The 27,492-nt window shown below is 41.3% G+C and overlaps 1 protein-coding gene across 4 annotated transcripts; it reads left to right on the top strand.

Moving 5' to 3' along the window:
- Positions 1-1,019: 1,019 nt before the first annotated feature.
- Positions 1,020-26,037, top strand: SAMD13 (sterile alpha motif domain containing 13). 4 transcript variants are annotated; one of them, XM_032798883.2, is made up of 5 exons: positions 1,020-1,097; positions 2,353-2,408; positions 5,032-5,116; positions 16,668-16,779; positions 24,893-26,037. In XM_032798883.2, the coding sequence occupies exons 3-5, from the start codon at positions 5,064-5,066 to the stop codon at positions 25,034-25,036; spliced, it is 309 nt and encodes a 102-aa protein (XP_032654774.1). In that variant the 5' UTR covers positions 1,020-1,097; positions 2,353-2,408; positions 5,032-5,063; the 3' UTR covers positions 25,037-26,037. The 4 variants fall into 4 exon arrangements, with proteins under 4 accessions (XP_032654774.1, XP_074923868.1, XP_032654771.1 ...); XM_075067767.1 differs by lacking the exon at positions 24,893-26,037 and adding an exon at positions 20,815-21,462; XM_032798880.2 differs by lacking the exons at positions 1,020-1,097; positions 2,353-2,408; positions 24,893-26,037 and adding exons at positions 3,567-3,652; positions 12,816-12,878; positions 21,605-23,352.
- Positions 26,038-27,492: the final 1,455 nt, after the last annotated feature.

Raw genomic sequence — 27,492 nt, forward strand, 5'->3', positions numbered from 1 at the left:
CAGGAACAGCAGTTTTTGATCCTGGCACATGTAATGGCATATGTGGCTTGGAACATTAACATTCATGAAGGCATGGTAGGGCAAGGCAACCAATGTTAAAGTCTCAAAGCTGTATGCCAAGGTAAGTAACAGATTCTATCCTAATGTAATTAAGGAATGATAATCAAACTACAGGAAAATAGGGAGCTGAGAGGGGAATGCAGCCCCTTGCTGGCAAGTTAATGAATGTTTAGAGTCAGAGAACAGATAGTTTGGAGGGGGATGAGAAAGCAAGTTGTGTGAATTAGGACTCTTGTTGTTGTTGCTATTAATGATCTAAGAGATAATTATGGGTATTATGCAGGTAGACTGGCAATGGATTGGCCTAAATCTGTGCCACTTTCAAATTGCCATCTACATCCTGGCAAGAATTTAATTTTAACAACAAAACCGCCAGATGATTTCTTCACTGTTAGATATTTTTCATCTTCTACAGGGTTGTGGAAGATTCTTATTAAGAAGGTGAATTGGGGATTTTTGCCTTCTTTTTAAATTTGGATAAAATCTCTGAGCATTTTTGCTCTTTGGTTAAACTCCTAATTTGTAGGTTATCTAACTGCAAGGAAATATAAGGAAAACCAATATGAAGATTTTAAATATCCAGTTGACTCTCTCACACACACATCCCAAAATCCTCCATTCCTGGAGTCCCAGTCTGTCTTTCTTATAATAATTTATTGCATGATCATAAGTATATTTTAAATAGTCATAGTAAAAATACCTTATACAGTGCTAATTTACTAGGTTGTTTACAAGTAAAGAGTAAATTAGGTTCCCTGCCCCTTTAATCAATGCTTTAAAAATTAATGCAACATGGAGGAAGTCTCCTTCCCAACTAGTGAGTCTCAGATGTAGGTCTGCATATTTTTATCGAGAGGTCATAGTGACAGTAAAATCTTGATTGCTACTCTTGCTCTCGAGTTAATGACTACAGCTCCCAGCATGCCACACTACCTGACAGATTGTCTGTGATTGGCCAGAGCATCTTCTATTTGGAGCTTTGCATGTGGGTGCAGCTGTGTTGGAGGAAGGCAGCCTTTTGCTGGCTATGAAGAAAGGTAAGTGAGGTCTGCTGTGCACTTCAGAGGGAATGGGATTCTTTTTAATATTCAGTTTCCTTCTTCTGACTCAGTTACTGCTGTATTCCTCTCCTAAGCAGCTTCCTTAAAAATGCATGCTTTGCCCTGAAGTATATTTAGAGCAACTTACAACAGTCCTGTGTGGAGAGCCAGGACTTGCTGCTGGATTGAAGATGAGCTCAAAAAGGATCATGCATTATTTTTAAAAAGAAGAATAAAAGAGGGGATTATCACAGTTTTAAGAGCTTACATTCCACACAGCTTAACACTAACTGTTTCATTCTTTCAAGAGAAGTTTGCTTAGCTAGTCCAGCAGAAAACTGGAGTTCCAAAGTGAAAGTGATTTGATTTTTTGATTCACCTGATTTTCTCTTTGAACAAATTTGCTGACGTTTTCTCTCCTATGTCATTGCAAAAGAAAAGACATTGTCTCTGTCTTGCTCTCCCAGATCTAAATTCCAACATCTCTCTCTTCCACTGAAAGATTGCTGCACTTTGCTGCCATGCATGTGTGAGGTATTTGGTTTTCTTGTACTGCAGACTCTTCCAGGAGCATGGAAAGCTTCTCAGTAGAAAGCTGACGTTTGGATATTAGTAAATGTACAATGTCTGCACTAATTTCTGAATGTTTGATCTTGTGCAGATAAAATAAACTTAGGGCCACCCAGGGCTGACCCCATGACATGGAACTGAGAACTACCTAGTTCACTTCATTCCCAATGTGGCCTGGAAAATACCTTTAACCAGTAACAGAAACCAAACAGTCCAACAAGTCTCCATATCCATCCCCTGCCTGCCCCCACCCTCTCCACCAATATTTCTCCAAACTATATCTCCTTGTTAATTGAATTAAGTTACCTCATAACTGATTAAAAACAACAGAACCTGGGGATTAGGGCTCAGCATTGAACTCTTCCATAGGCCTTTAATGTATTGGATTCATATCTCTACTTCTAAAGGACTTTTAGGCAGAAGACGTGTGCAGTGTGAACTCTATTTTAAATACTCTAAGGATTAATTGAACAGCATAATGGAAGGAATGAGAGGGTGTGAGGGAATAGCTGTCTGATGTTTGGATCCTCAAATGTCAGTTCGTTACCAAAGTTAGAAACGAACCGATGCAGCAAATTCAAGATGTCCTCATTTAGAACTTGCTCACTTCTTGAGAAACAAAGAGAATTGCTTTGTGCAGCTAAACTGTCTAACAAAAACGTATTTATGCCATGTTTTCCAGTACACTAAGTGAGATGTGAAATGGCGATGGGGTCCTTTGCTGTGTAACACTGCCCAATAAGTGTCTAATACAATATTTGATTTATTTGTATTTATTTATTCTAAATAAACTCTAAAATACCAAAAAAGCATGTACCACCACCACTTGCAGTGTCTTAACACAAAATTGTACTGTTTGAATGGTTCATGTGTGCTTTTTTTATTTACCTGTCATTACATAATGCAGGCAAAGTGAAATTGCCAGGGAAATAGACTTTTAACTCTTGCCTACAATACTTTGGCCAAAACCACTAATACCACGTTTTCAGTGACTGGAGTGTTCATGAAGATGTCAGATTAATAGCCTGGAGACCAAAGTATGCCATTCACACAGTATTTATGACACAGATAACGGTAGTGCAAAATTTGCCCCTTACCACCTAGTCAGGGGGCATCAGGACTGCTCTGGAGAGACCATCTTTGGAGTGGGAATTGAGCAGAGGTTCTTGATAGTTAGTCTTGACCTCTTTTTTGGATCAGCTACTTTACAGTTTGAGCAAAGTTGCTCCTAACAGAATTTACTGTTACTAAATACATTGCATTTGGTCGTAGGGGTGAGTGGGAAAGGTTTACAGTGTTAAGGTCCCAAGAAGCAAATCACGAATCTTACACTGAATAGTAAGTGTGTTACTCCCCTGTATAATGATTTGGGAGGATTTTCTACTCTCCTTGCAGGAACTCTTTCCTAAAAAAGAAATTGCTAAAACTGGACTCTCTGAGATTCTTTCCAAGGGCAAGTGTTGTTAGAGCCTCAGCAGTACATTTGTTCCTGCAATATCTGAAATGTGCTTTCTCCTTTTTTTCACTTAGGTTAAACTAGTTGGAAACTGCTCCTGAATATTTAACAGTGTAAGCAGTTGTGAGGAAGCAGTTGTTTGATAAAAGAGGGTAGGGGAAAAGATTCATCAATTTCAAAAAAAGTTGTGGCTCTTTTACAAGGCAGTTGTTAAATGGATTCTGCAGCAGGAGATGTATAATTTATAGCATTAAATAATTATGCTGAAGGTATTTAGCTAAAGTGAGCAGGCAAAAGAACACTGTGTCTTTAAAAAGTCAGCCATGAAACAGAAGGCAGTTGGTGCAGCTTGTATGTGGTTCCTAACGTCATGCTGGCTCTGAGCCAGCCTGATCTTATTTCACTGTGTCAAATTGTACCTCCTTATTGAATTCCTTTGCCAGCCTACTTTATGAAAGAAATCCTTGGGGGTTCTTTTGCTGTTCTTGATAAGCTTGTAAAAATGATTTGTTTTAGTTGCTTGTAGGTAGGTTTTTCTTTTTTACTTTTTTCCTAGAAAAATGACAATGTGGTGTAATGTTGCCTAGTGAATGATTTCTGAGATGCTTATAAAATGGTGAATGTGTGTAACTCAGTTTCCAAAATCTCTCCTTGTATATTGCAAAAAAAGAAAGCAACTCTCAACAGATCATCTCAGTAATTAAGCACTGCAAGTTTTTGTCTGTTTGTGTGTGCTGTAAATGAAAATACCACACACCTGCAGCTTTGGTTCTTCTTTTCATCTTGTTTCACTGTATCAGGGGAGAACATTTTGCTAATAGTATAATTGTTGCACTTATCATTTGGCAGTAATCTCCTTAGATGGAGTGAGACGTGATTCGGGGGAATTGTATTAAATGATCTGATCTACAGTACACAAAGGAACACCTTTTTGATTAGTTTGTGATAGTTGTATTTGGTGTTCTGCATCCTGTTAATTATATATTAAATATAGTAATAGTTTTTCAAACAGCGTTTTTAAATGTTAATTTATATCCTAGATTTTTGTAAACTTTACATAGATGTAATGGTTTCCCGTTCTTTTCTCCTTCAAAGGGCTCTGTGACATGTCATAGGCATCCATTAATGCCACAGCAAGAACATCTTGAATATTTAGGTAGTTACCCAGTACTCTGTGAAACAGGAGTGAATTGCTGGGAGGCGGAAAGTCTTGGGTCACCTCTGCGCTTCTCCCATGAACATAAGAGTGGTGCAAAAATATGTACTGCAAAAATATCCCTGCATACTGAGGGGGGAGGAGAGAAGGGAGAATAAATCAGATTTTCTTCAATTTCACTCTGAGTCCCTGCTTCTCTCCTCTGCACTCACTACAGCTACTGAAGACACTTCACTAGCTCAGGAAGGATAGTTGTGTGGGAAAAGCACAGAAGTAGGCCTCAGTAGACATGGATTTAATGCTTGGTTCTGCCACAAACCTCCTGGGTAACCTTGAGTAAATCACCCAGCTCATCTGTGCCAAAGTTTCCCCGTCTGTAAAGTGAGGCACCGATACTTCCTTCCTCACAGGGATGTTGTGAGAATAAATTCTAGGTGCTAGAGTAATGGGAAGGGGGCATAGAGAACCCTATAAATAAGTATTAGAAAGCACTTATTTTGGAAAAGGGTCAAACTGAATGTTCAGTCCCTGTCTGTAGAGCAGAGAGCACCTCTGGAGTTTGCTTATCAGCTTTTTCTAGTTTATAAGATGTTATCAGCTTCTGAGGAAAGCAGGGTCCTAACTGCACTTTTTCTCTCCAAAGGGAAGGTGGTTTTGTGCAGGAGAACACTCATTTCTGTTACGTTATATTTCTCTCTTATATTTACTGATTATTAAACACAGCTTTTTTCCCCCTCCTTGTTGATTAGTTGCTGAACTTAAAGAAACCTCTACCCTCTCCATGCTGTCTGTTGACATGGAAAACAAGGAGAATGGCTCTCTGGATGTCAAAAAGTAAGTGAATTCCTGGGGTATGTTATATGCAGACAAAAAACTAAAACCAGAATTTCTTTAAATTCCTCCATTAGTTTTAATGGTTGAGGGTGGAGGGAACTGGTGTATTTATTGGTTTGCAAGCCTTCCCCATTTGCAGTTGTCTTTATTGCATTCCAGCTGGGAAACAGCGGTCTCAGACATTACATTGGTTAAAGAGGGCATCCTGCTGTGTGTTTTTCAACCAAGACTGGTACAGAATTCCTTTCTGCATTCTGCATGTGGAAAACAAACATAGAGCAAATACGCACCATGTACCTGATTGTTAAGTTCATAATAGTCTATGGGGGAAAATGCTTTGTTCTTCTTTGAGTAACTACCCCTATGGGTACTCCATGCCAGGAGCGTGTGTGCCCGTGCACTTTCGATTGGAAATTTTTCATCAGCAGTGCCCATGGATCTGCACCTATGCCCTACCCATCCTGATGCTCAGGTCCAGAAGTATATAGGGAGGATCTGACCTGTCACTGCTCCAGTTCATTCTCAGCCCATTGCAGCTTCAGTCGGAATATCACAATGTTTGCTTGCTAGCCTTAATCCTGCCTACTTGTTTTCTTCTTTTATTTTTTAGTATTTTCTTTATTTACTTTGCTGTTTTCTTATTTTAATTTCTAGCACAAAATTGTGCTTTCTGGGGCGGGGGATCATCCCACACTTTTGTTTGCAATCAGGACCACCATCACCCTTGGCCTCTGCCGGTTTGTGGCCCTTATTCCTATATAGGTTATACCCAAAACCTCAGGCTACAAACCCTGCCAGACCTGCCACAGGTCTTTTCCCCTCAGCGATGGGCATTTCAGCTGCCTCGGCGCATCTTACATCTCATCAAAGGGTAGGGTCTTCTTCAGCTTCAAGAGCAGATCCAAGAAGCTAAGGGAGGACAGATTGAAACTACTTCTTAAGGCGGGCTCCTTGAGCTTTGAGCTTTGAAACCCCTTCTCTCCCTCCAATACATCAGCATCAGCCTCTCAGGGTGCTCTAGCTTCTTTGGTTCTGGCTCTGATAAACACAGAGGGGCAAGGGGCAGCTTCAGAGGCTTCAAAGCCTTCTAAAAATGAAAGCTACCATTCTCCTGACAGGGAATCTGAAAGAAAGGCAAAGTCACCCCAAAGTCCAGAGAGCAGGGAAACCTCACATCCCAGTATGGGTACTGCCAAGCCTTCCACCTCTTCCAGTATCAACATGCCAGTACCACCAAAAAGACTTCCAGCAGACATACTGAGGAGTCTATTGGCAAGCATCCTAGTGCAGCACCGTCATGGGTACCTCGATTGGAGCCCTCCAAACACAGATTCCTCTTGGTCCCTGCTCTGATACTGTCTCTCTTAGGTTCTAAAGACTGCCCGCCCAAGACTCCATCATCTTCCCATTCCAGCTTCCTGCTCCCCTAGGTATATCTCAAGGATGAGACCCCAGGAGCCAGTTGGTGGTTGTCCCATCAACGTTGGCAGGACCTCACCATAGTGAGCTCGTGAACCCTGGGGCCCTGTGATGGAGCATGTTTTCCATACTCATCCTGAAGGGGTTAATGTAGTCCTATTAGGCTGCAAGCTGGGGGGATAGTTAGACTGAAAGGAAAGCCTTAATTACAGTAAGCTTACCTGTGCAGGAACACGTGGGGCTTCTATGAAGCCAGGGAGCTGATAACAGAAAGGGGCTGCAAGAAGTAGTCTGCAGTCACTGCCGTTGGGAAAGGAGGCGTGTTTGGAGCTATAGAATTTAGTTTGCAGTTACTCCCTGGGAGGAAGGAATTTGGGTGGCAAACCCAGAACTGGGGAGCCAGAAGGAGTAAGAAAGGCACAGGGAAAAGACAGCAAGATTCAGGATGGTGCAGACTTTGGCTGCTGATTAGAGGGTCCCTGAGCTGGAATCTGGAATAGAGGGCAGGCCTGAGTTCCCCTACCAGCCACTAGGGGAGTGACACCATTGGGGCAGTGAATGAGAAGAGTTCCTTAGACTGTAAGAAAAAACGTTGATACCCTAGAACGGGAGGACTATAGTGACCAGGCTGGTGGGCCAAGCCATGAAGGCAGAGCACCCTGAGTAGCACCTCAGAGAGGCAGTGCAGCAAGGTGTTCAGTGAGCAGCAGAAGGGGGCTTTGGACCTGAAAAGAGCTAATCCCCAAGAGGAGGCACCTCAAGCAGTGAGTAGAGCATGCTGTGGCAGACCCCTGATAGTGATCAGCTGTACAGACTGCTGTCATGCAGTGGGGCTCACCAGAACAACAACCACTGGTACCTAGGGACCCTCTTCTCCAGCCAGACCCTCCTGGGGCGCAAGAGTTAAGGTCAGAGGAGGAGGTATCTCCTCAGTGAAGTCCTCCTCCTCCACAGATAGGGCTGTTATGCCCCCTCCATCATCCCATGTAGATGACTTCAAGACCTTCCAAGAGCTAATGAAGAGAATATCAGAGTCCCTGCAGATCCACTTGGAGAAGATATAGGAACCTCAGCACCCCTTGGTTTGCATATCTTCCCTTAAAGAAAGATTACCTTGCCTAGCAATGATGCTCTGCTGTTACCAGCCTGTACAATATGACAGACTCTAGTGATCATCCTGCCTACCTGCAAAAGGGCTAACAAAAACTACTAAGTACCAGCCAAGCGTTCAGAGTATCTCTTTCTCCCATCCCATCTCAAACTCAACACTGTTAACAAACAAAAATAGTACTGGTCCAGATGGACCCTTCACGATAAAGAGCTCAAACCCCTCACCTTCTCAGCTGCAAGAGCTATTCCTCAGCTAGCAGCAACTGTACTTCATTAGATCCAGAGGAATTGTTTGTTGTCCTCAATTTCCAAGATGAGTATTTCCATATGGCTTGTAATCCAGCTCACTGATGAGACTTATGGTTTGTTGTGGGCAACAACCAGGGCAACAACATTGCCAGCACTAGGTTCTTCCCTTTGGCCTTTCAGCCAGCAAGAGAATCTTCACAAAAGTCCTCTTGGTCATCACAATCCATCTTCGACAAGTGAGAATCATCATCCTCCCCTATCTGGATGACTCACTCTTCAAGGGTTGCTCCTTCCTCTAGGTACAGTCAGTAACCAACAAGGGCCTACCCTTCTTCCACTCTTTGGGACTTCATCTCAATTCCAGAAAGTCTGTCTTGATACTAGTCCACACATAGACTGCATTGGAGCCACTCTAGACTGCAGCTGCCAGAGCATACCTTCCCCCCCCAGACAGGTTCCCCACAAAGTCACTCTCATTGCTACACTACATCAGAGCCCCCAAACCACAGCAAGCGCTTCAACTTTTGGGACAGAGGGCTGCTTGTGACACTCCATGCAAGACTGGACTTTTGGCGTCTTCAAACTTGGCTCAAATCTGTCTATACTCCCAACAAGCACAAGCTGTCTGTTTCTCAGAGTCCTCAACTCTTTCAACTCTGTGTGGGAGTTCCATTCTTGCTCTGACCTCCCACAAAGATCATCACTATTTGCCTCCATGTTAAGTTAGGGTACCCACTTTCAGAACTGCACAGCTCAAGGCAAATGGACTCTTGCTCCAATCAGCATCCTCGAACTCAGAGCAGTTTGATATGCTTGCTAGCGTTGCCTACCAAAGACCAAAGATTCTCTGAGTCAGAGTAATGACAGTCTACAGAGCGGTCTGTTTACCATGTAAATTGCCAAGGAGGGCAAGATCCAGAGCCTAGTGCATCGCCCACCACGTAGACATCAGAGCCATTTATCTGACAGGCCAGAATTCAGTCCTGAATTTTCACCTAAAATGTGTGTTCTGCACTGTCCAGCCCTCTCCAGGACAGTTTAGATATCTTAGGTCCATTGCCCCCGTAAGGGAATCAGTATCCAACAGTTTGTTAATTCAAATGGAGAGTTACCCACACAATTCAGTTTAAACACAATACTGGATTAGTTTGGATTAAAGATTAAAAAAGTTTATTTAACTACAAAGGCATTTTAAGTGACTACAAGTTCCAGGCATTAAAGTCAGAAATGGTTACAACAGAAATAAAGATAAAACACTTTCTTGTGCCAGAACTTAATAAACCAGACTTGGTCAAGGTGAAATCTGTACCACATGTTCCCAGGAACATTGCTGACCAAATTCTCAGGCCAGGATCTGCTCCCAAAGGTTGTTTCTTTTGTTGTCTTAGGTGAAAGAGAGAAAGTCGACTAGGAGGAGATACCTTGGGGTGTTTTTGCCCCTCACTTTACTGTTCAGTCCCCTTTTGAAATGGATTTTCCTGAGGGTTACCACTAGGTAAAGTTCACTCCCACTGTGAGGCTGGAGTCATGGAGTGTTGAGGTGAAAGAGGTTTCATACTGTTGTTTGCTGTTCATGCTGTTGTTTGCTTGTTCTTTTTGTTCCTGCCCCCTTCCTTGCCAATAAATGGCCACTTGAGAGGTTTTTGCTTACCAGCTTTGATGACATTTGGCTAGAGGTGTCATTTTGTCCTTTGTCTTTGAGAAACTGATTTACCCAGACTTACCTGCTAAACACGCTTCAGACCTCATTTCAGGTTATGTTTATAACTTTACATAGAATGTTACTACAAACATTTTACCATGATATTATTGACCAGTGAGTTCTTAGGTTTTAAATGATACCTCACAAGGCATATTATGTAGACAGATTATTACAGTACTGTGTGGGTGTGACTACAGTGGTGTCTTCGGTCACCCCCACACTATTTGGGTAATTGGGAGTATGTTCTAGTCAGAAAACCACGACTGAAACCTTACCGGCAAAAGTGGAAGCGTTTGCAATCCTGGTGCGCAGAGCAGCCACTTTGCCCTTCTGAGTCTCTCCACACGTACATGCTTGATCACTGGCTAAATTTAAAAACTATGGTCCTGTCTCTGAGCTCCAGTAAGGTCCACCTAGCTGCCATTACAAATTTCTGCTCACCGGTCCAGAGATGTCTAGTATTCACACATCTTCCTGCTGCCAGGTTTATTAAGGGCTTCTCTAACCATTTTTGTAACATACAAAAACAAACTACACCTTGGAACCTTAATGTGCTTCTCACTGCCTTGAGAAAACCCCCATTTGAATCCATGTGGAGCTGTTCCCTTGTTCAGTTACCTCATTCCTCATAGTCATTGTGATGTTCCCCTGGTGTTATTTGGACCGGTGATCTGCTAGGTCACTGCAGTCCTTGACTCTGGGAGTTAGCCTTACTCTGCTCTGCTGTGAGAACCCCTACTCCTGGGCTGTTCATGCACAGCCTCTGGCATGTAAGCTGCTTGGATTGTGCAACCAAATTACACTAGCCAATATCTTCAGTCCCAGACACAACCCTAGGAACCTCTGTCTTGCAATGTCCAGTTACGCCTGCTGGATGCTGCAAGCTTATATGAGTTTGTCAATTTAACAAAGAAATTGATATGTACCAGGCTAGTTATCCCGAGTAGAGTCTCTGACACGCTTCAAACCAAATGCACTGCTTCAGGTAGAATAAACAAACAGATTTATTAACTACAAAGATGGATTTTAAGTGATTATAAGTCAAAGCACAACAAGTCAGATTTGTCATTTGCTCAAATGAAATAAAAGCAAAATGCATTCTAAGCTGATCTTAATGCTTTCAGCACCCTTGTAAACTTAGATGTTGGCTGGTTGCCCTGCAGCCAGGCTCTCCCCTTTGATCAGCATTTCAGTCGCTTGGTGGTGATGTCTGTAGATGGAGGTGGAAGAGAGAGAGAGAGAGCATGGCAAACGTCTCTTCCTTTTATCATGTTCTTTCTTCCCTCTTGGCTTTGTCCCCCTCCTTCAGGGTCAGGTGAGCATTACCTCATCGTAGTCCCTGACTGACCAAGGGAAGGGGGATGACTCACTCAAGACTCCACCAGATCCTTTGTTGCTGCCTAGGCCAGTGTCCCTTGTTTCTAGGAGACTTGGCTGGCTTTGTCCCATACATGCCCTGATGAGGTGTGAACTGCCCCTCTGTTCCTGGAGAGTTTTGCCTAGGCTTGTTTTAAGACATGAGGCCATATTTTTAGCCTCATAACTATATACATGAAATTACAACCTATAACATTTCTATAACAACAAAGCCCAGTGCATCATGAGCCTCCCAAAGACACCTGACCTGACAAACTTCTCATTGGATACCACGCAATCCTATTATAAGAATGAACATGGGGATGCAGGGTGTTCCCCCGAGATACAGAGTGTTACAATCATCACCTTGGCCAGAAGGGTAGGGGAACTGGGAGTACTTATGGGGAATATCCACTCTACATGGTATTCTACCAGGACAAGGTAACCTTATATCCCCATTCTTGTTTCTTACCTAAGATTTCATTAGACTTCCATATAAACAAAGACATTTAGTTACCACTTTTCTACCCAAAACTTCACACCTCATGGGAGGAAACCAGTCTTCACATTTTGGACATGAGAAGTGCTCTTGCCTTTTATCCCGATAGGAGTAACCTCTTCAGAGCTTCTCCCAGACTTTGTCGCCTTCTCAGAGAGAGTGATGGGATGTTCGATTTCCACCCAAACACTATCTAAATGGGTTTCAGGATGCATTTTAGCATGTTACAAAGCTTTGGAAAGGCATCCACACCTAGGGTCACTGCCTATTCCACTAGGGCACAATCCACTTCTGTAGCCCTACTTAAGAACTTACCCATCATAGACATTTGCAAGGGCACCACCTGGTCACCTGTGTGTACCTTTTCCCAGCACTGTGCTATTGTGTATGCTCCTAGGGTAGATACAGCCACTGGTCATGCTGTTCTCCAGTATGTAGTGAATCCGCTGACTCAGAAGCATAAATCCTATTGCCAGTAGATGTTCCTAAATCCCTTTTGAAAATGAAATTCAGGCTCCTAAATCATTTCAGTGTTGCACTGCTGAGCACAGCAACGCCTACCTACCTTTAAAATTCTGGGCCTTAATCTTTGCAGTTCATTGCACTTTTCTTTTCTTATTTATGTTTGCTGTTCGCATGACCAGTTGTATAGAGCTTTCATGAACTTGTTTGTACAAATGCTGAGAGTAAGCACCTAAAGTTGCAGTTACACAGCACCTTCCATCCTTACAACCAGGGTTTGAAGAAGAAGATAGCATGAGGGGAGCTCCTCCTCTGTTGAGGAAGTGAGAACTGCTCAAGCAGGGACTCAAAAGAGGGGTAGTTGGCAGGCCAGGTACCTGCCTGAGGCTTCCAGGCTTCCTGCCAGTGGGTGGCACAGCAGCCTGATGGGAGAAGTGTCCCAGCTGGGAGGCACCTATCCACCTGTTCCAAAGAGTGTTCTGTTCCCCTGCTAGCTTCTGTGCTCATCCAGAGATGATGGTAGGTGGAGATGATACATATATTTGGTGCAATGTCTTGTCTGAAATAACGTAGTTCCAACTTTCCTGTCTAAAAACCTCTAGGACCTGCTATTTTTATTCCTTTTGACATCAGTGCAGGTTCTTCACCCTGGTCAAATCTAAATAGTGGCACTGGTTGGGACAATAAGCTGCGTACATGCGTGTACACACACAGACACATACTTTGGCTCGGTTGGCTGCAGGCCTGTTGCTTGGGGACATAAACTGCTTTCAGACACATTCCTTCTCATTTCCCCCAAAGGAAATAGACTGCACGGTGATGGACACGATATAAAACCAGGTAGATAAATTAGATAAATGGTTCCTAATCTCTCCCCACATGCTCCATCTCATCGCTACAAGATGATGATGCAACACCTTATTACCACGTAACATCAAGACCTTTGATGACAGCTATCAAAACTGGTGAGCTTCCCCTCCTACTTAGATTTACTTTGAGCACTGGTTACAGCACAGCAATATGCATTTATGCAGTAACTATACATCAATCATACCATGTATGTCCATTCGGAAACCACCCTCAATTAGAAGCCTCACCTTTGCCATAGGTGTTGCAGGGGGAAAGTAATCAAAACAAGGACAGCTTATATTTAATTATTTTCCCTTTTCATTCAAATGGTAGAGACCCAGCTACTAATTGAAGGTGGCTATTTAAAGCTGGTGGATAATGTAATTAAATTGAACAGAAGCTGTGGTTTCCAAGTGAATGTATACAATATGTGTGTGCTTATGTACAAAATAAGCATTTGGCACTATGTTAAAGAGGTTATAAGTAGCTTTAGTAAAAGCTGTTTTTTCAAGATGCTGCTGTATCTTTCCAGACCTTTTCTGCTTCCACCACATGATGGCAATAAAGGCACAATACACAGATCATGGTGAAAAGCAAACAGGCCACAACTTTATTCGTAATCAGTGCATCTGGTACTGGGCAATTCAGCCTGTCAGGTCATAAAACGCCAGCCTCTTTAAGGTTTTAAGGCACCCTGTGTGCCGGACATAAACACGTATTTATGGCTTAAGCTATGATTCTCGCGCGTTCCCTTTCCTTGTCTAAAGAATTGAGCTTTGCGCAATTATAAGGCAATGAGGAAGCTGTTCAATCCGGAATCTGGGAGCCAAGAAAGGTTACAAATGCAGTCAGTCTCAATTGGATTCTGCCACACTCCTTCCAAGCTTTCAGTTCTGTAGTTTTTTAAACCATCTCTCACTTGAGGTCCAGCAAGATGCTGCTACTTGTGAGACAGGAGCCTGCATTTACTGGGACCAGTTAATCACCAGTGTAGCTCCATTGAAGTTAGTGTATTTATAACTGGCATGAGTCTGGACCGTTGTGCATAAATATTTAAGAGCAATAGCATGGAGAACTAAAACCCAAAAATAAAATGTTTTAAAACACGCCTTGAAGCACAATAAGCTTGATATTAAAAGGTATTTGTTAGTAAACAAAATGTTAATAGGCATTTTTGCACATTAAATCTTTTGTTTGCTATATAGAAAGAATATGGAAAATTAAGCACTTTTAAAATTCACCATACTTTTTTAATGCTCAATTTTTATTTTAAGTGGCGCGATGATGCAGATTGGAAATGTGATGTGAGAGGCATATTCTGCACCTTGGGGAAAATGCAGAGGTTTATGTAAAAATCTTAAACTAAAATGAATTCTGTATTTAAGAGAAATACTGCAAGTATTCTGCAGTACGCATCTCAGTTAGCAAATCCTTTGTTTGCAGTGAATAATATCTTACTCCACAAGTAGCCCCATTGAAATCAGTGGGTCTGTTTGTGAAGGGCTCTCAGCCTGGCCCTTAACTTACTGTGGTTTTTGGGCTATTGCTGTGGAATGCTTTTGTATTATATTTAATGAGTGACAAAACATTTTAAAGGGGCTAAAATCCTAATCTGTAAGCAATGTTACCATGCAACTCCAAAGATCCAGAATTCTGTTGTCATATACAAATATAGACCCCAGGAGTCAGAGAAGCAACAGCCAATCACGCAGCTTGGAGACCCCCAAAGCACTCAGTGAAGATTGAGCCACCATCTGCAATTCTGCCCCTGTTTTTTGTGGCTGGTCAAAAGCAGTTAGGAGACTGTGGACCCTGTGCTGACAGAGATGATTACCGCCTCTTTCTGTGAAATCGATCTTCCTGCCACTCTGAAATGCACAGTGGTCTAGCGTTGCTGCCTGACTAAGCCCGCGCAAGATGGAAGTGGTGATAGTGGGAAGAGGGACCTTTGGAAGAATAGGCCAAAATCAATCTCCTGAGCACATCTCCTGGTGCCCAGCATGCTGTTTTGACTCTGTCCAATACTGGCCACAATCTGCAACTTGAATCTCTACTGTCAAGGCCCAAAATGGACTTACTTAGGCTTTGCTATTTTAGGGATCACATAGCTCCCTAAGACCACAAGCAACCACTATAGTCATCAGGAATGGTGGAGCCCTTCTGCTACTATGGTGATGGGGGCCGTATAGATATCTAGACAGATACTTTTGCTGTGGTAAGCTAACACGCATCGGGGCAGGGATTAGACCTTCTCAGCAGCAGAAACTCCCTTCCATCACAGTGATCCTGAACCTCACGAGTTTTGAGGTCAGATGCAAGATTCACCACTTGAGCATTGCTTTCCCTATTAGCAATCCAAACATAGCTCAGTATAGACAGATGCAGGAAGAGATGAGAGAAGGAAAAGTGAAGTAAGAGAATTAATTTTTTAAATTTCTAAATCCTCTCCAAAGATAGTACAGTCTTCTTGAGTACTTTTATGCCCACATAAGCTTTGGTAGCCTTTGCATTCCATAGTGACGAGTGAATTATAAATACATAGATATGCATATATGTGCTGGGCACCTCGGATTAGACTCCAAGGCTAAAAACTGCCCAAAGATGAAAGATACTGTAAATGTACTTGTCTTTCATGTTCAAACTAAAGGAAACTAGAGCAGTAAGTCTCTGGGCCAGATTTCTGACCTGGGACACATGCATGCAAATCCCACTGGTTACAATGAGATCTTGGGCAGCGTATCTAAAGGCTGAATTTTGGCTTCTAATTATTTATATTCTTATTCAAAATATGTATTATAAAGACCTTTGGCTGTGGCTCTGTTTCTCTCTTGGGAACCCCTTTAATCATTTGAGACCGTGGAAGTGTGTTGCCTGATTTCAGAAATATATATATAAATTAGTTCTTGTTATTTCCTCATTGATGCTACAACTGAGCCATTGATAGGGATGGCACAGTTAAAATGGAAAATATCTGTGGCTGAACTTCTTTTGTACATTGAAAGCTGTAACTGTAGAAGCATTTTATAAAAGCAGGTGTTTCCTGTGAGTGACTGCTTGCTGTTCATCTGCTTAAATTACTGGATGAAAGCCAGAGTCAAGCTAGTTATGTGCAGGTTTTATTAACAACTTGCATAGCCCAAAAGGTTATCTGAGATAAGAAGGTAGGTTAGGGATAAGCAATGCTGTCTAGAGTCACTCTGAATTAATAACTAATGGATAACATTCTGAATGATTTGTTGTTTCTGATGCTGCTGAAAGCAATTGGCTGAGGTCAGCCACAGAAAGGAATCAGTTCTGACTGTGTTTAACAGATGTTTTCAAGGATTCTTAGCTGATTAGAAAATCCATAGATTTGTTAAATCTTAAAGGCAATGTTGAAAGACTTGGATAATGGGAGCATGTAGAGTGCTTAACGGTGCAGATGTATCCCTGATTCATAAGAGAGTTTATGTATATAGTCCATTGGGGATATGCACATTGGAAAATACTGAAATCATCTGAACAGAGTGTGGTAGGAGAAAACAAATAGCAGACCAAGTCTTGGGAGACTAGTGTTCAATCCCAAACTTGGTACGTTTTGTGCTCCAAGGCCAGTAGGAGGCTGGGGAGAGCTGTGAAGGCAGTGTGTTCAGCCCCTGCATGAGGAGGAGTCTTTATTGACCCCGTCTGGCAAATTTGAGGACTAGTGTTAATGTATTCTCAAGGGAGAGGAATCCTGCCTTTCTCTGATGTCCTTGACACTGGGTCTTTGAAGTGGGGAAGAATGTGAGTGACTGTCATTTTTTTTTAAGAGGGTCCTGGAGGATGCCTTCCTCTGGGGGAAAGAGTACATGGGTTGCACACACAGAAGCAGCATACAATATGCATACATATAGTGATTACCTGTCTAAATTTGCATTTTGTAGTTCAGTAGAGAATGGGAGACCTCCTGACCCTGCTGACTGGGCTGTCACTGATGTCGTAAATTACTTCAGAACAGCAGGATTTGAAGAACAAGCCAGTGCTTTTCAAGAACAGGTAAATGGGATTGGATTGACTGTCACTGCCCTTTGACTCCTCACATTTTCATTATACGGGCTGGTTGTACAAAGGTTAGTGCATGATAAGTCTCCTAGAAAGGGAACATTCGAGGTAGCAACCACTGGGATTATCATCTTTGAACAATATCCTCATTTTACAGGACATGCACTGTAGCTAGAGGAAGGCTGCTCTTGTGATCTAAGCATTAGACTGGGAGCTGAAGAATCTGAGCTCTATTCCTGTCTTGGCCACAGCCCTTTCTGTGTAATCTCAGGAAAGTCACTTAAACGCTCTGTGCCTAAGCTTCACCTTATGTAAAATGGGAATAGTACTTCCCTACTTCCTAATGGTGTGGGGAGGATAAGTTTGTTAATGTTTATAAAATGCTGAATTTCTCAGAAGGAAGGTGCTATCAAAAAATTATGTCCACAAGTCCAGTTGCATGCTGCTTTGTTGCCTGGGAGTCTTGCTCTCTTGGTTTGAGGAAAAGCTCTTTGATTAAAGTCATTACAAGTAATCAGGAAACAGAGAAATTGAATGTAGAGGGGAAAGCAGTGGCCTTCTTGCATAGCAACAGCACATTGCTCTGCCACATGAACATAAGAACGGCCGTAATGGGTCAGACCAAAGGTCCATCTAGCCCAGTATTCTGTCTTCCACAGTGGCCAATGTCAGGTGCCCCAGAGGGAACAGAACAAGTAATCAAGTGATCCGTCCCCTGTCACCCATTCCTGGCAAACAGAGGCTAGGGACAGCCATCCCTGCCCATCCTAGTTAATAGGCAGTGATGGACCTATCATCCATGAATTTATCTAGTTCTTTTTCTAACCCTGGTATAGTCTTGGCCTTCACAGCATCCTCTGGCAAAGAGTTCAGCAGGTGGACTGTGCATTGCATGAAGAAATACTTCCTTTTGTTTGTTTTAAACCTGCTGCCTATTAATTTCATTTGGTGACCTCTAGTTCTTATGTTATCAGAAGAAATAAATAATACTTCTTTATTTACTTTCTCCACATCAGTCATGATTTTATAGACCTCTTTCATATCACCCATTCGTTATCTCTTTTCTAAGCAGAAAAGTCCCAATCTTTTTAATCTCTCCTCATACCGCTAATAATTTTCTTTGCCCTTTTCTGAACCTTTTCCAAGTCCAATATATCTTTTTTGAGGCAGGGCGACCATATTTGCACACAGTATTCAAGATGTGGGTGTACCATGGATTTATATAGAGGCAATATGGTATTTTCTGTCTTATTATTTATCTCTTTCTTAAAATTTCCCAACATTCTGTTTGCTTTTTTGTCTACCACTGCACATTGAGTGGATGTTTTCAGAAAACTATTCACAATGACTCCAAGATCTCTTTCTTGAGTGGTAACGGCTAATTTAGATCCCATCATTTTATATGTATAGTTGGGATTATGCTTTCCAATGTGCATTACTTTGCATTTATCAACATTGAATTTCATCTGCCATTTTGTTGCCCAATCATCCAGTTTTGTGAGATCCTTTTGTAGCTCTTAGTTCAGTCCAAAGCAGGCTGCAATCTTGAGTAGTTTTGTATCTTCTACAAATTTTTCCACCTCACTTTTTATCCTTTTGTCTGGATCATTTATGAATATGTTGAGTAGTACTGGACTCAGTGCCAGCCCATGGAGGACACTGCTAATTACCTCTCTCCATTCTGAAAACTGATCATTTATTCCTATCCTTTGTTTCCTACCTTTTAACCAGTTACTGATCCATGAGAGGATTTTCCCTCTTATCCCATGGTAGCTTACTTTGCTTTAGAACCTTTGGTGAGGGACCTTGTCAAAGGATTTCTTGAAAATTTAAGAGTCCTGTGGCACCTTATAGACTAACAGATGTTCTGGAGCATGAGCTTTCGTGGGTGAATACCCACTTCGTCGGATGCCCATTTCATATTCAGCCAAGAACACTCATGCTCCAAAACATCTGTTGGTCTATAAGGTGCCATAGGACTTTTTGCTGCTTTTACAGATCCAGATTAACACGGCTACCCCTCTAATACTTGAAAATCTAAGTACACTATATCCACTGGATTCCCCCTTGTCCAACATGTTTGTTGACGCCCTCAAAGAATTCTAGTAGATTGGTGCGGCATGATTTCCCTTTACAAAAACCATGTTGACTCTTCCCCAACAAATTATGTTTGTCTGTGAGTCTGACAATTCTGTTCTTTACTATAGTTTCAACCAGTTTTCATGATACTGAAGTCAGGCTTACCAGCCTGTAATTGCCTTGAGAAAGATGTTGGAGCTTCACTTGTTGGGCTGTTGGAGGGGAGGCACAAGAACTGGTATGCTTTTTATCTCAGGGGAAACAAGGTGATGGCTGGAACAGCCTGCTCCTACAGCATTTCTGCCATCTGAATAGAAGCAGTGAAGCTAAAGGTGACACTTCCCCCTTGGATGAAAGGTTGCACAGTAGCTGTCTTGATCTGACAGGGCAGGATCAGTGAAGAAGAATCAATTAAAAAGGTAGCCAGGGACTGATCACTCAGTAAGCTGTTAATGCAATATGGATCCTTTCTCCTACAGGTCACTGTTTCATGGTTCAGTGCCGACAAAAGTCACAACAATGACCTAAAGTCAAACAAATAACAATGTTGTCTTCTGCGAAAATCTTCTCTCCATAATGAAGATATGGGAACGTACCTTCTTGGAAACAGTTTCATTTTTATTCTCTGCATCCTTTGAGGGGATGTTTTTCTTAAAAGCTGCTTATTTCATTTTGTTGAGAATCTGATAAATTACAAAATATTGGCCAGATAGAAATTACAGCTGTGAAAACTGCATAGTAATATTTTCTTCTTGACTTTCTATTTCTGCCTATTTTCTTTGCTTGATTTTGGAAAAATTGTAAAAATCAATGTTTTGTGCAGCTGATAAGAACAATTTTGAAGGGGAGGATAGAAATCTGGACTTTTTATAAACCATATTTTTAAAATATCATACAATTCAGCAACCACCTTTTTAATTTGGCTTAAAAGATATATTTATAGCATGCAGGTTTTAGCAAAGATTTAACAGATTTCAGGACCTGTAGGCTGCCTTAGCCTGTTACATTATGATGTACCTGAAATCTTTGCACTAAAAGACTTTGGTCATTTAATGGCGATGGTTCTTAACTTTGATACAAAACTTCTGTCTCTCACCTCATCCATCCATCCTTTCAGGACCTCCATAAGGGGTTTGAAACGTTGCAGCTCTAAACTCTTCCTCTCACAGACAAGAAGCCTATCAAAATTCCGTTCTAGCCTTCATTTGGCATAGCGTCGTCCAGTGCTACAATGAAATGCAGGCTTTCCAAAAAAAAAAAAAAAAAAAGTGGCATTCAAAAAGGAATAAAATTAGCTTCTTGCTACTGAATTAATCTAGCTGACCTTAAAGCCTGAGAAATTAAGTCCCAGCTGATGATGATTTATGAGTGCAGCCGGGTGGCTAAATTTAGTCTCATTCTTGAGGAAAAAAGCCTTGTTTGGGGTAATTCTCTGGAAGGGCTCGAGGAGCCTCTTTCTACAGCTGCTGCTAACTGTTCAGCATATTTTACATTTAAAGATGAGGAATTGGACAGACAAGAGATTTGACTGAGTCTGTTATTTCTCTAACACCATCAAGAACATCACCTGTGACTTCTTTCCTCCACCCCACGAAGAGTGGTTTTATGATTAAGAAAGAGACAGTCTAAGGAGTCAGGGACTCTGGCTTTTTGTCCTCTGACAGACGTGCCTAGGTGAGTTCAGTCAAGAATCTTATCCTTTCTGTGCCTCCATTGCCTTGTCAATAATGCAGCAGGAATAATTGCCAACTTTACTGCACTCTTGTGAGGCTGACTCTCAAGAATATCTGCAGAGCTTCTGAGATGACCTGATGGAAGGCAGTATAGAAGTGCTAAGTGCTGTTTTTATTATGATGAAGGTAGGACAGCTGTTGTGGTTTTCGGAGGAAAGTTGCAAGTTCAGGTTCCATTTCTCTGTGTGTGTTTTTGTTAAATATTGGATCTCTGCAGGTCCTCAGATCTTTATCATCAGGAACCCAGCTATGGCAACACAGAGGGATCCCTAGCTGTGCTGACATTGGCTGCTGCTGCCGGCTATCCTCTGTGAAATTGCGCTAGGAGTTAATGCTATCTCAGGACTTTACATCCTACTTATGTACTCACCTGAGGGCAGGACTGGTCAGGCACGCATATAATGTGGCTCTCTCCCCCCCATCCCTAGCCACACACACTTGTAAGGGGAAAGTGACTGTGTGTTTGTAGTGGAAAGCATCCCACATAACTCCTTGCCTTACCTTTGCCATGGAAAATTGGTCTCCACTATACTGCTTCCATTAAGTAGAGGGAACATGTGGGCCATTCTTTTGTATAGTGGTTGGCTACAACATATGTATTAGGGAATTGTTAGAAAATGTGATTGCTTGTTTTGTTCTCGAATCCCACCTTTTGCATAATAGTAACTGAGTCCGTGCTTTTTTGTAATGAGATGTATAATACATTTCTTGATACGCATCCATAAAATACACTGATAAATGGCTCCAAGCTGCTTTAAAACCTGAACGTGTCTTACAGATGAGGAAAAAGATCTGAGGAAGAGCTCTGTGAAGCTCAAAAGCCTGTCTGTTCTACCAACAGAAGTTGGTCCAATAAAAGATATTACCTCACTTCCCGTTGTCTCTCTCAGATGAATAAAAGACATTTAAAAAAAAACTGTGTATTGTGACTACTAGTGTAAGTGGTTACTTATAAGGTGATTATACTTCTGCTGTATTATTAAATCTTAATATCTCTCTGATTTCAGTGGATGTAAGTCTATTTCAGTGGAAGAAGTTACTATAAAAAAGTGAAAATAGCAAATTAGCAGGGAACGGGGTTGCTGTAACTGAGAGGGAGCTGAGGATAGAGGGGAATTAGAGAAGCAGGAAGATGCAAAATATGGAGACAGAGAATCTGAGCCATAAACATTCTGAACAATTGGCTCAAAGAGCAAGGCACTAAAACAGACTGCAACACATTGCAAGGCTGAATTCGAAGAGCTTTGCTAGTATGTCTGCATTGCTTCAGCAGATGAAAACACAAGTCCTGACAATGCAGCTGCTGTGTGTGGGTGACTTGATGTGTGTAGCCCTGTGCCACATGTTAACGATTTTGTATATTTAACAGAGAAAGCAAAACTTTCAGTGCCAGCTACCAGAAACAGTAATAATATTCATGGCTGTCATGTAGCCAGAGGGTTATATTTCAATAATGCAAAATTTGACTCTTCATAACCAATGTCACAGCACCTTAAGCAATGAGATTGCGGTATGCAAATGAACTGAAGTCCTCAGCATGGTTATTAGCTGACTTATCTCTGATGTCACAATCCCCACTCCAACAAAGGCCTCTTCATAGCTATCCTGAAAGCAGACTGTTGTTGGAAAATAGCTCGTTTTCCATGTCTCTCTCTAATGAAGATACCTTAACAAAAACATGGAGGAGCACAGAGAGATATTTTGTAAATCACTTTAATATAAACATGTTTTCTTTTTAAAAAAATTGTGATATTACTCAACAGTATTAAACTTGAGGGACAGCGAGAGTGCCAAGAGGAATTAGAGTTTCACTGGATTGCCAGTGGTTGCTGAAGACAGAGACTGAATTTTGCTGCTGAGGACACTTTGACGAGATGGTGAATTATTATGACATTCTGGGAGTGCAAAGAAATGCCTCTGCAGGTGACATTAAAAAGGCATACCGAAAACTGGCATTGAAGGTGCACCCTGATAAAAACCCAGAGAACAGAGAGGCAGCAGAGAGGAAATTCATACAAGTCTCTAAGGCATATGAGATTTTATCTGATGCCAAAAAACGGGATGTCTACGACATGTCTAGTGGAGGAGCTATAAGTGAAAAAGACAGAAGAGGTAGAGGTGAAGGTGGAGGGAAAGGTAGAGGTAGAGAGAAAGGCAGGGGTGGGAGTCACTTTGATTCTCAATTCCCATTCAGTAACTCCCACACAGATGTGTTGAGAGGAATGGACTCCTTTACAGTGAAACTCTGGGATGATCTACTTGATGGAATTTCTGGCATTCGGCGAGGACTCCATGGAAGAAGAAGCAGAAGTAGTGAAGGATACTCTGTCTCTATTGCTGGAGTGTCTCCTATTTCAGGGACTGGATTTACTTCATTTGGTTCCCAGCGAGTTGGAGGTTGCTCTTCATCCTCCATCATGTCACTGAACAACAGTGGGAAAGGCAACTTCAAATCAGTCATAACGACCAGCAAAATAGTTAATGGCATCAAAATCACTACAAAGAGAATTGTGATGAATGGGGAAGAAAGAGTAGACACCATTATTGACCATTAAAATTCTCAAAACAATTGGTAAGAGGCAGCTACTATACTTGGATAATGAGATATTGAAAACACACATTTATCAGAAATATTAAATGATGACAAGCTTCATTTGAGGGATTAACCAGAGTAATGAGGCTGTGGGGGAAGTTTCAACCAAAATCTACCTTTGATTTGCCGCATCCTAATTGAAAATATTTGTAAACAGTTCTTCCATAGACTGGTCAGTTAATTCTTGGGCTATCATTAATGCATATATTTTGTCTATAAAATTGTTGTGAATTCTCTGTGAACTTTGCATTTATTAATAGGTATACAAAGTGAAGAATGATCAGGGTTCAGGCCAATCAATACTTACACTAGCATGAATCTTATGTTTTTCCTTTTGTTTGAATTATGAACCCAATGGCTAATATGCTCTGAAGTTGACATTCTCAGGACAAACTTTGTTCACTTCAATTAGTAAGAAAAAATCTGTAGTACTGGAAGATGTAAATACAAAATAACATTGCATTTCTGGTGGGTTGTTTTCTTGCTTCACCTAAATGCTGGCAGCTTAGTACATTTTGATAACTAGCTATGTATATTTATATTACTGTATAGGCAAATAGCAATGAGTATAGGGTGTGAACTGGGTCTAAGTTATTTGCTAACAAATTCTGAATCAGTAAATGCTGTTTTTTTGTGGAAAAAAGAACATAAAACAGTGTAGGCAAACTGTGTAAAGCTCTAAACTTCTCTGGGACTTGCTGACGTCAGAAAGCACTCCAGCTACACCATGTAATGCCAGAAAGGTATTGCTCTTTACACTTCTTTGATGCATGTATAGAGCCTTGTAGGTGCAGCTTGCGTTCAGTGGATTGTGCCACACAGTACCATTGCAGTCAGTGTTTAATTTGTAATGAAAGAGGTGCTCAAGCAACTTATTTACATTCATAACTGATGCAGCAAGCTCAAAGGTGCTGGGGCTATGAATTGCCAGGCCTAAAGGTGCTGGGGCTCAGTCCTGGCAAGCCTTGGCACAAATTAAGCACTGCCTGCAGTATTGTGAGGGGAAGGATGGTCTTGTGATGAAAGCACAGGACTGGGACACAAGGGATGTGGATTCTGTTCCTGGCTCTGTGACCTTAGAGAAGTCACTTAAAGGCAAATTTTTAAAAGTGGCCTCAGATTTTGGGGTGGGATTTTCAAAAACACCACAGTGACATACAGTCTAAATAGACAGGGCAGACGAAGCAAGGGGGAAAGGAAATATTATTATCATCTTTTAAAAAGCAGGGAACTGCGGCACAGAGAGATCAAGTGACTTGTCGAAGATCATACAAAACAATCTATGGCGGAACTGAGACTTGAACTCAGATCTTCTGCCCCACAGGTCACTGCATTAGCCACAAGACCACCCTTCTTGCTGTACCTAATAATTAAAACCTTTACCAGCATCTGTGAATTTGAAACAAATAACTTGGAAAAATTTCAAATGTGGATGCTTCTAGTTAGACACCTGAATAAATAGCATGATTTCTAGAGGTCCCGAAGTCAATAGGTGTTGCAGGGGGTGAGCACTTTTGAAAATCAGCCCATCCGCAGATGTCATCGTTTATTTACACATATTTACAGTTTATGAAAAAACAGAGCATAGTATTTCTCTTTTTCATGAATGATCCTCTTTAGTGAACTCTTGTCTATTGAGAATAGTTTTGTAATCTTTTAGATGTGTATGTTATCCTTAATTACTCGTTAATTCTTTTTGTAGGAAATTGACGGCAAATCATTGCTACTGATGACAAGAAATGATGTATTGACTGGACTTGCGTTAAAACTGGGACCAGCTCTGAAAATCTATGAATATCACGTAAAACCTCTACAGACACAACATCTAAAGAATAATTCTTTATAGCGAATGGTCTAGTTGGGATCCTGTTGTGCCTCCAATAACAATAAATAAGCAATTTGGTTTCATGTGATGGAACTTTGTCAAGAGAGAATATATGTCATAAGAATTTAAACCAAATGGAAATGATATATATCCTATTGGATAGATTTGGCAATATACTGTACTATGACTGAACTGAGAGGGATAGTGTGGATTTTCACATTGTACATAATGACTTTCTCTTCCAGCTCCCTAAACAGAATACATTGAGATGATAAAGTCAGATTCTGAACAAAAAGTGAAGAAAGAGAATTCTTCATTTCTAAGCCAAACAAGAGGTTAATTTTCAAGAATTACTTAAAGTACTCTTAAAAGTTTACATATATTTGGGGAGAGGAAGCAAAAGTAGATTCTGATTTATGTCAAGTATGTACTGAAGTTACTGCTCTTTGTAACTTGTGCGACTGGATTGGGATTTGCCAACTCACCCTTTTTTGCAAAGGGTCCTATTTTTGACCTTATTAAGGTTTATTTGTGGTATATTGCAATGTTTAAAGCTGTGTGTACAATTAACATAGCACCTTCTATAGCAGAAGGCCTTCCTAAGAGGTGAAGGTTGGGCGTGTATTTTTGGTGGTCATATTTTCAGCTTGTTTTCACCCAGTTTTATTCGCAGTTCTAAGTAAGGTATACTTGTTTTTAAACAGCATGTGTTGCTTTATAAAACAAAAATAAAGTTCATTTTATTATTTTAATTTATAAAAATTTCTTACAGATTTTGCAGAACATTGTATAAAGGGTAGAATTCTGCAGTTTTTAAAAAAAATATTGTATTTCATGGTGTTGCAATGAATAATGTTGATGTTTTATTTGATTTATGGTTTAAATATTTGTTTCCAAAAATGTGAAAAGTTGTCTTGTTACCATAGATCTCTGTTAAAAGAGAGTCTCATTCAATCTGTTTGTACTAGTTCCCAGTTTATTTAGCTACTGGCTACCGCAATAAAGCATTGCTTATGTTTTGATTCCGTTTTCTTCAAAGCTATCTGTTCTCTCTATATTTTGTTCGTTGTAGTATAGGAGGGATCACATTTCTTTTTCTCCATCCAGCCAATAGTAGGGGTCAGGAGACTTCTTACTGTTCAGTGTTGTAAAATTTATTTAATGTTTGTGCTTTCTTATCTGTCCATCCATACTTTTGGATCAGATGTGCAGCTGGCATAACTCCATTGACATCTAAGTAATCAGACACAGAGAGATTCTTTCTTACCCTCTAAGGATAAAATACTTATATAGGTAACTTTTTCCTTCTGTTTTGATGTTCCCAGTGAGGATTTATGAAAAGTGGAGCTCAATACGCAAGGGATGCTTAGGATCTTTTGCCTTTTCTAACTGGGATTGTCTTTAAAAGGAAGGGAAAACTGTAGAAGTAGTGAACTGAGATTAGGAGGGGAAGATGACGCATATGTACCACAGTTTTTTAAAATCACATGTCTATGTATTAATGAATTTGATTCTCTTTCCTCTCACTGACATGATTATTTATTTATTAACAGTGTAGAGAGGTCAATTTTAAAGTTCCCACAAAGGTCCTTTGTTCCACTTTACTTCTCTTAAACCCCGTTTATGCAGTGCAGATACTTCATGCTGGCCCTCCGCAGAAGGTGAATTTCACCCTGAGCCCCTATGACCATTCTAGACACCTTCCAAAAGTATAAGACAGCTACCATCCCTGCTACAAAGAGTTCTCTGAGCATTTCATAAAGTCTAGGACACTCTCTGAACGCACAATGTGAGATACAACACAGACGAGGTGAAGTAGAGGAGGTAGTGCAAGAAGACACTAATGGCAGTGTGGTGGGAAACGAGGAGGAGAGTGATCTGGTGGGAGGAGATTGTGAGTAAGATGTTGCATGGCTGGGAAGAAGGTGAGGGGGAGTGGAGGAGGAAGGAGGTACCTGTCAGCCAAGTTGGAGGAAGGCTGGGGCACAGGAGAGAAGGGATGGAATTCTGTAGAAGACAGCAGGAAACAGATGTTCATAATCCAGCAATGATGGTGCCCCAGACCTAGACCGTGGTAAGGCTGGGAAGGGGTGTGGAATGGTCACCGCTTTGACTCCAGGAGAGTTACTCCTCATTTACAGCAATCAAAATGAAAGGAGAATCAGGCCCTGCATATTTAGTTATATCTGGGCTGTTGGCTAAACTCATATGATGATCTGCATAACTGCGTGGCTTGCAACCCGACTGTATTACATTTATATTTGGATCTTGAGACTCTGAGAATGTGCTGTATTAACCAAGCTTTTAAACTAACAGATCACTTTCTATCCCTCATCCTTTATTCACTGCAGAGATTGGGCTATGGGAGCAGGGAAGTACTTACTCTCTCTGCAGCTAACATCACCAGTGTTGAGGCAAAGATGATGAAATATCAACTTTGCTGGGCAGGCCATTGTGTACAGATGGCTGATATTCGT

Source organism: Chelonoidis abingdonii, chromosome 7 (assembly GCF_003597395.2).
Source record: "Chelonoidis abingdonii isolate Lonesome George chromosome 7, CheloAbing_2.0, whole genome shotgun sequence".
Taxonomy (NCBI): Eukaryota; Metazoa; Chordata; order Testudines; family Testudinidae; genus Chelonoidis; species Chelonoidis abingdonii.

Bases quoted from the DNA above. Each gene is read 5' to 3' on its own strand.
- SAMD13 (XM_032798880.2), top strand. From the start codon at position 22,472: ATGGTGAATTATTATGACATTCTGGGAGTGCAAAGAAATGCCTCTGCA.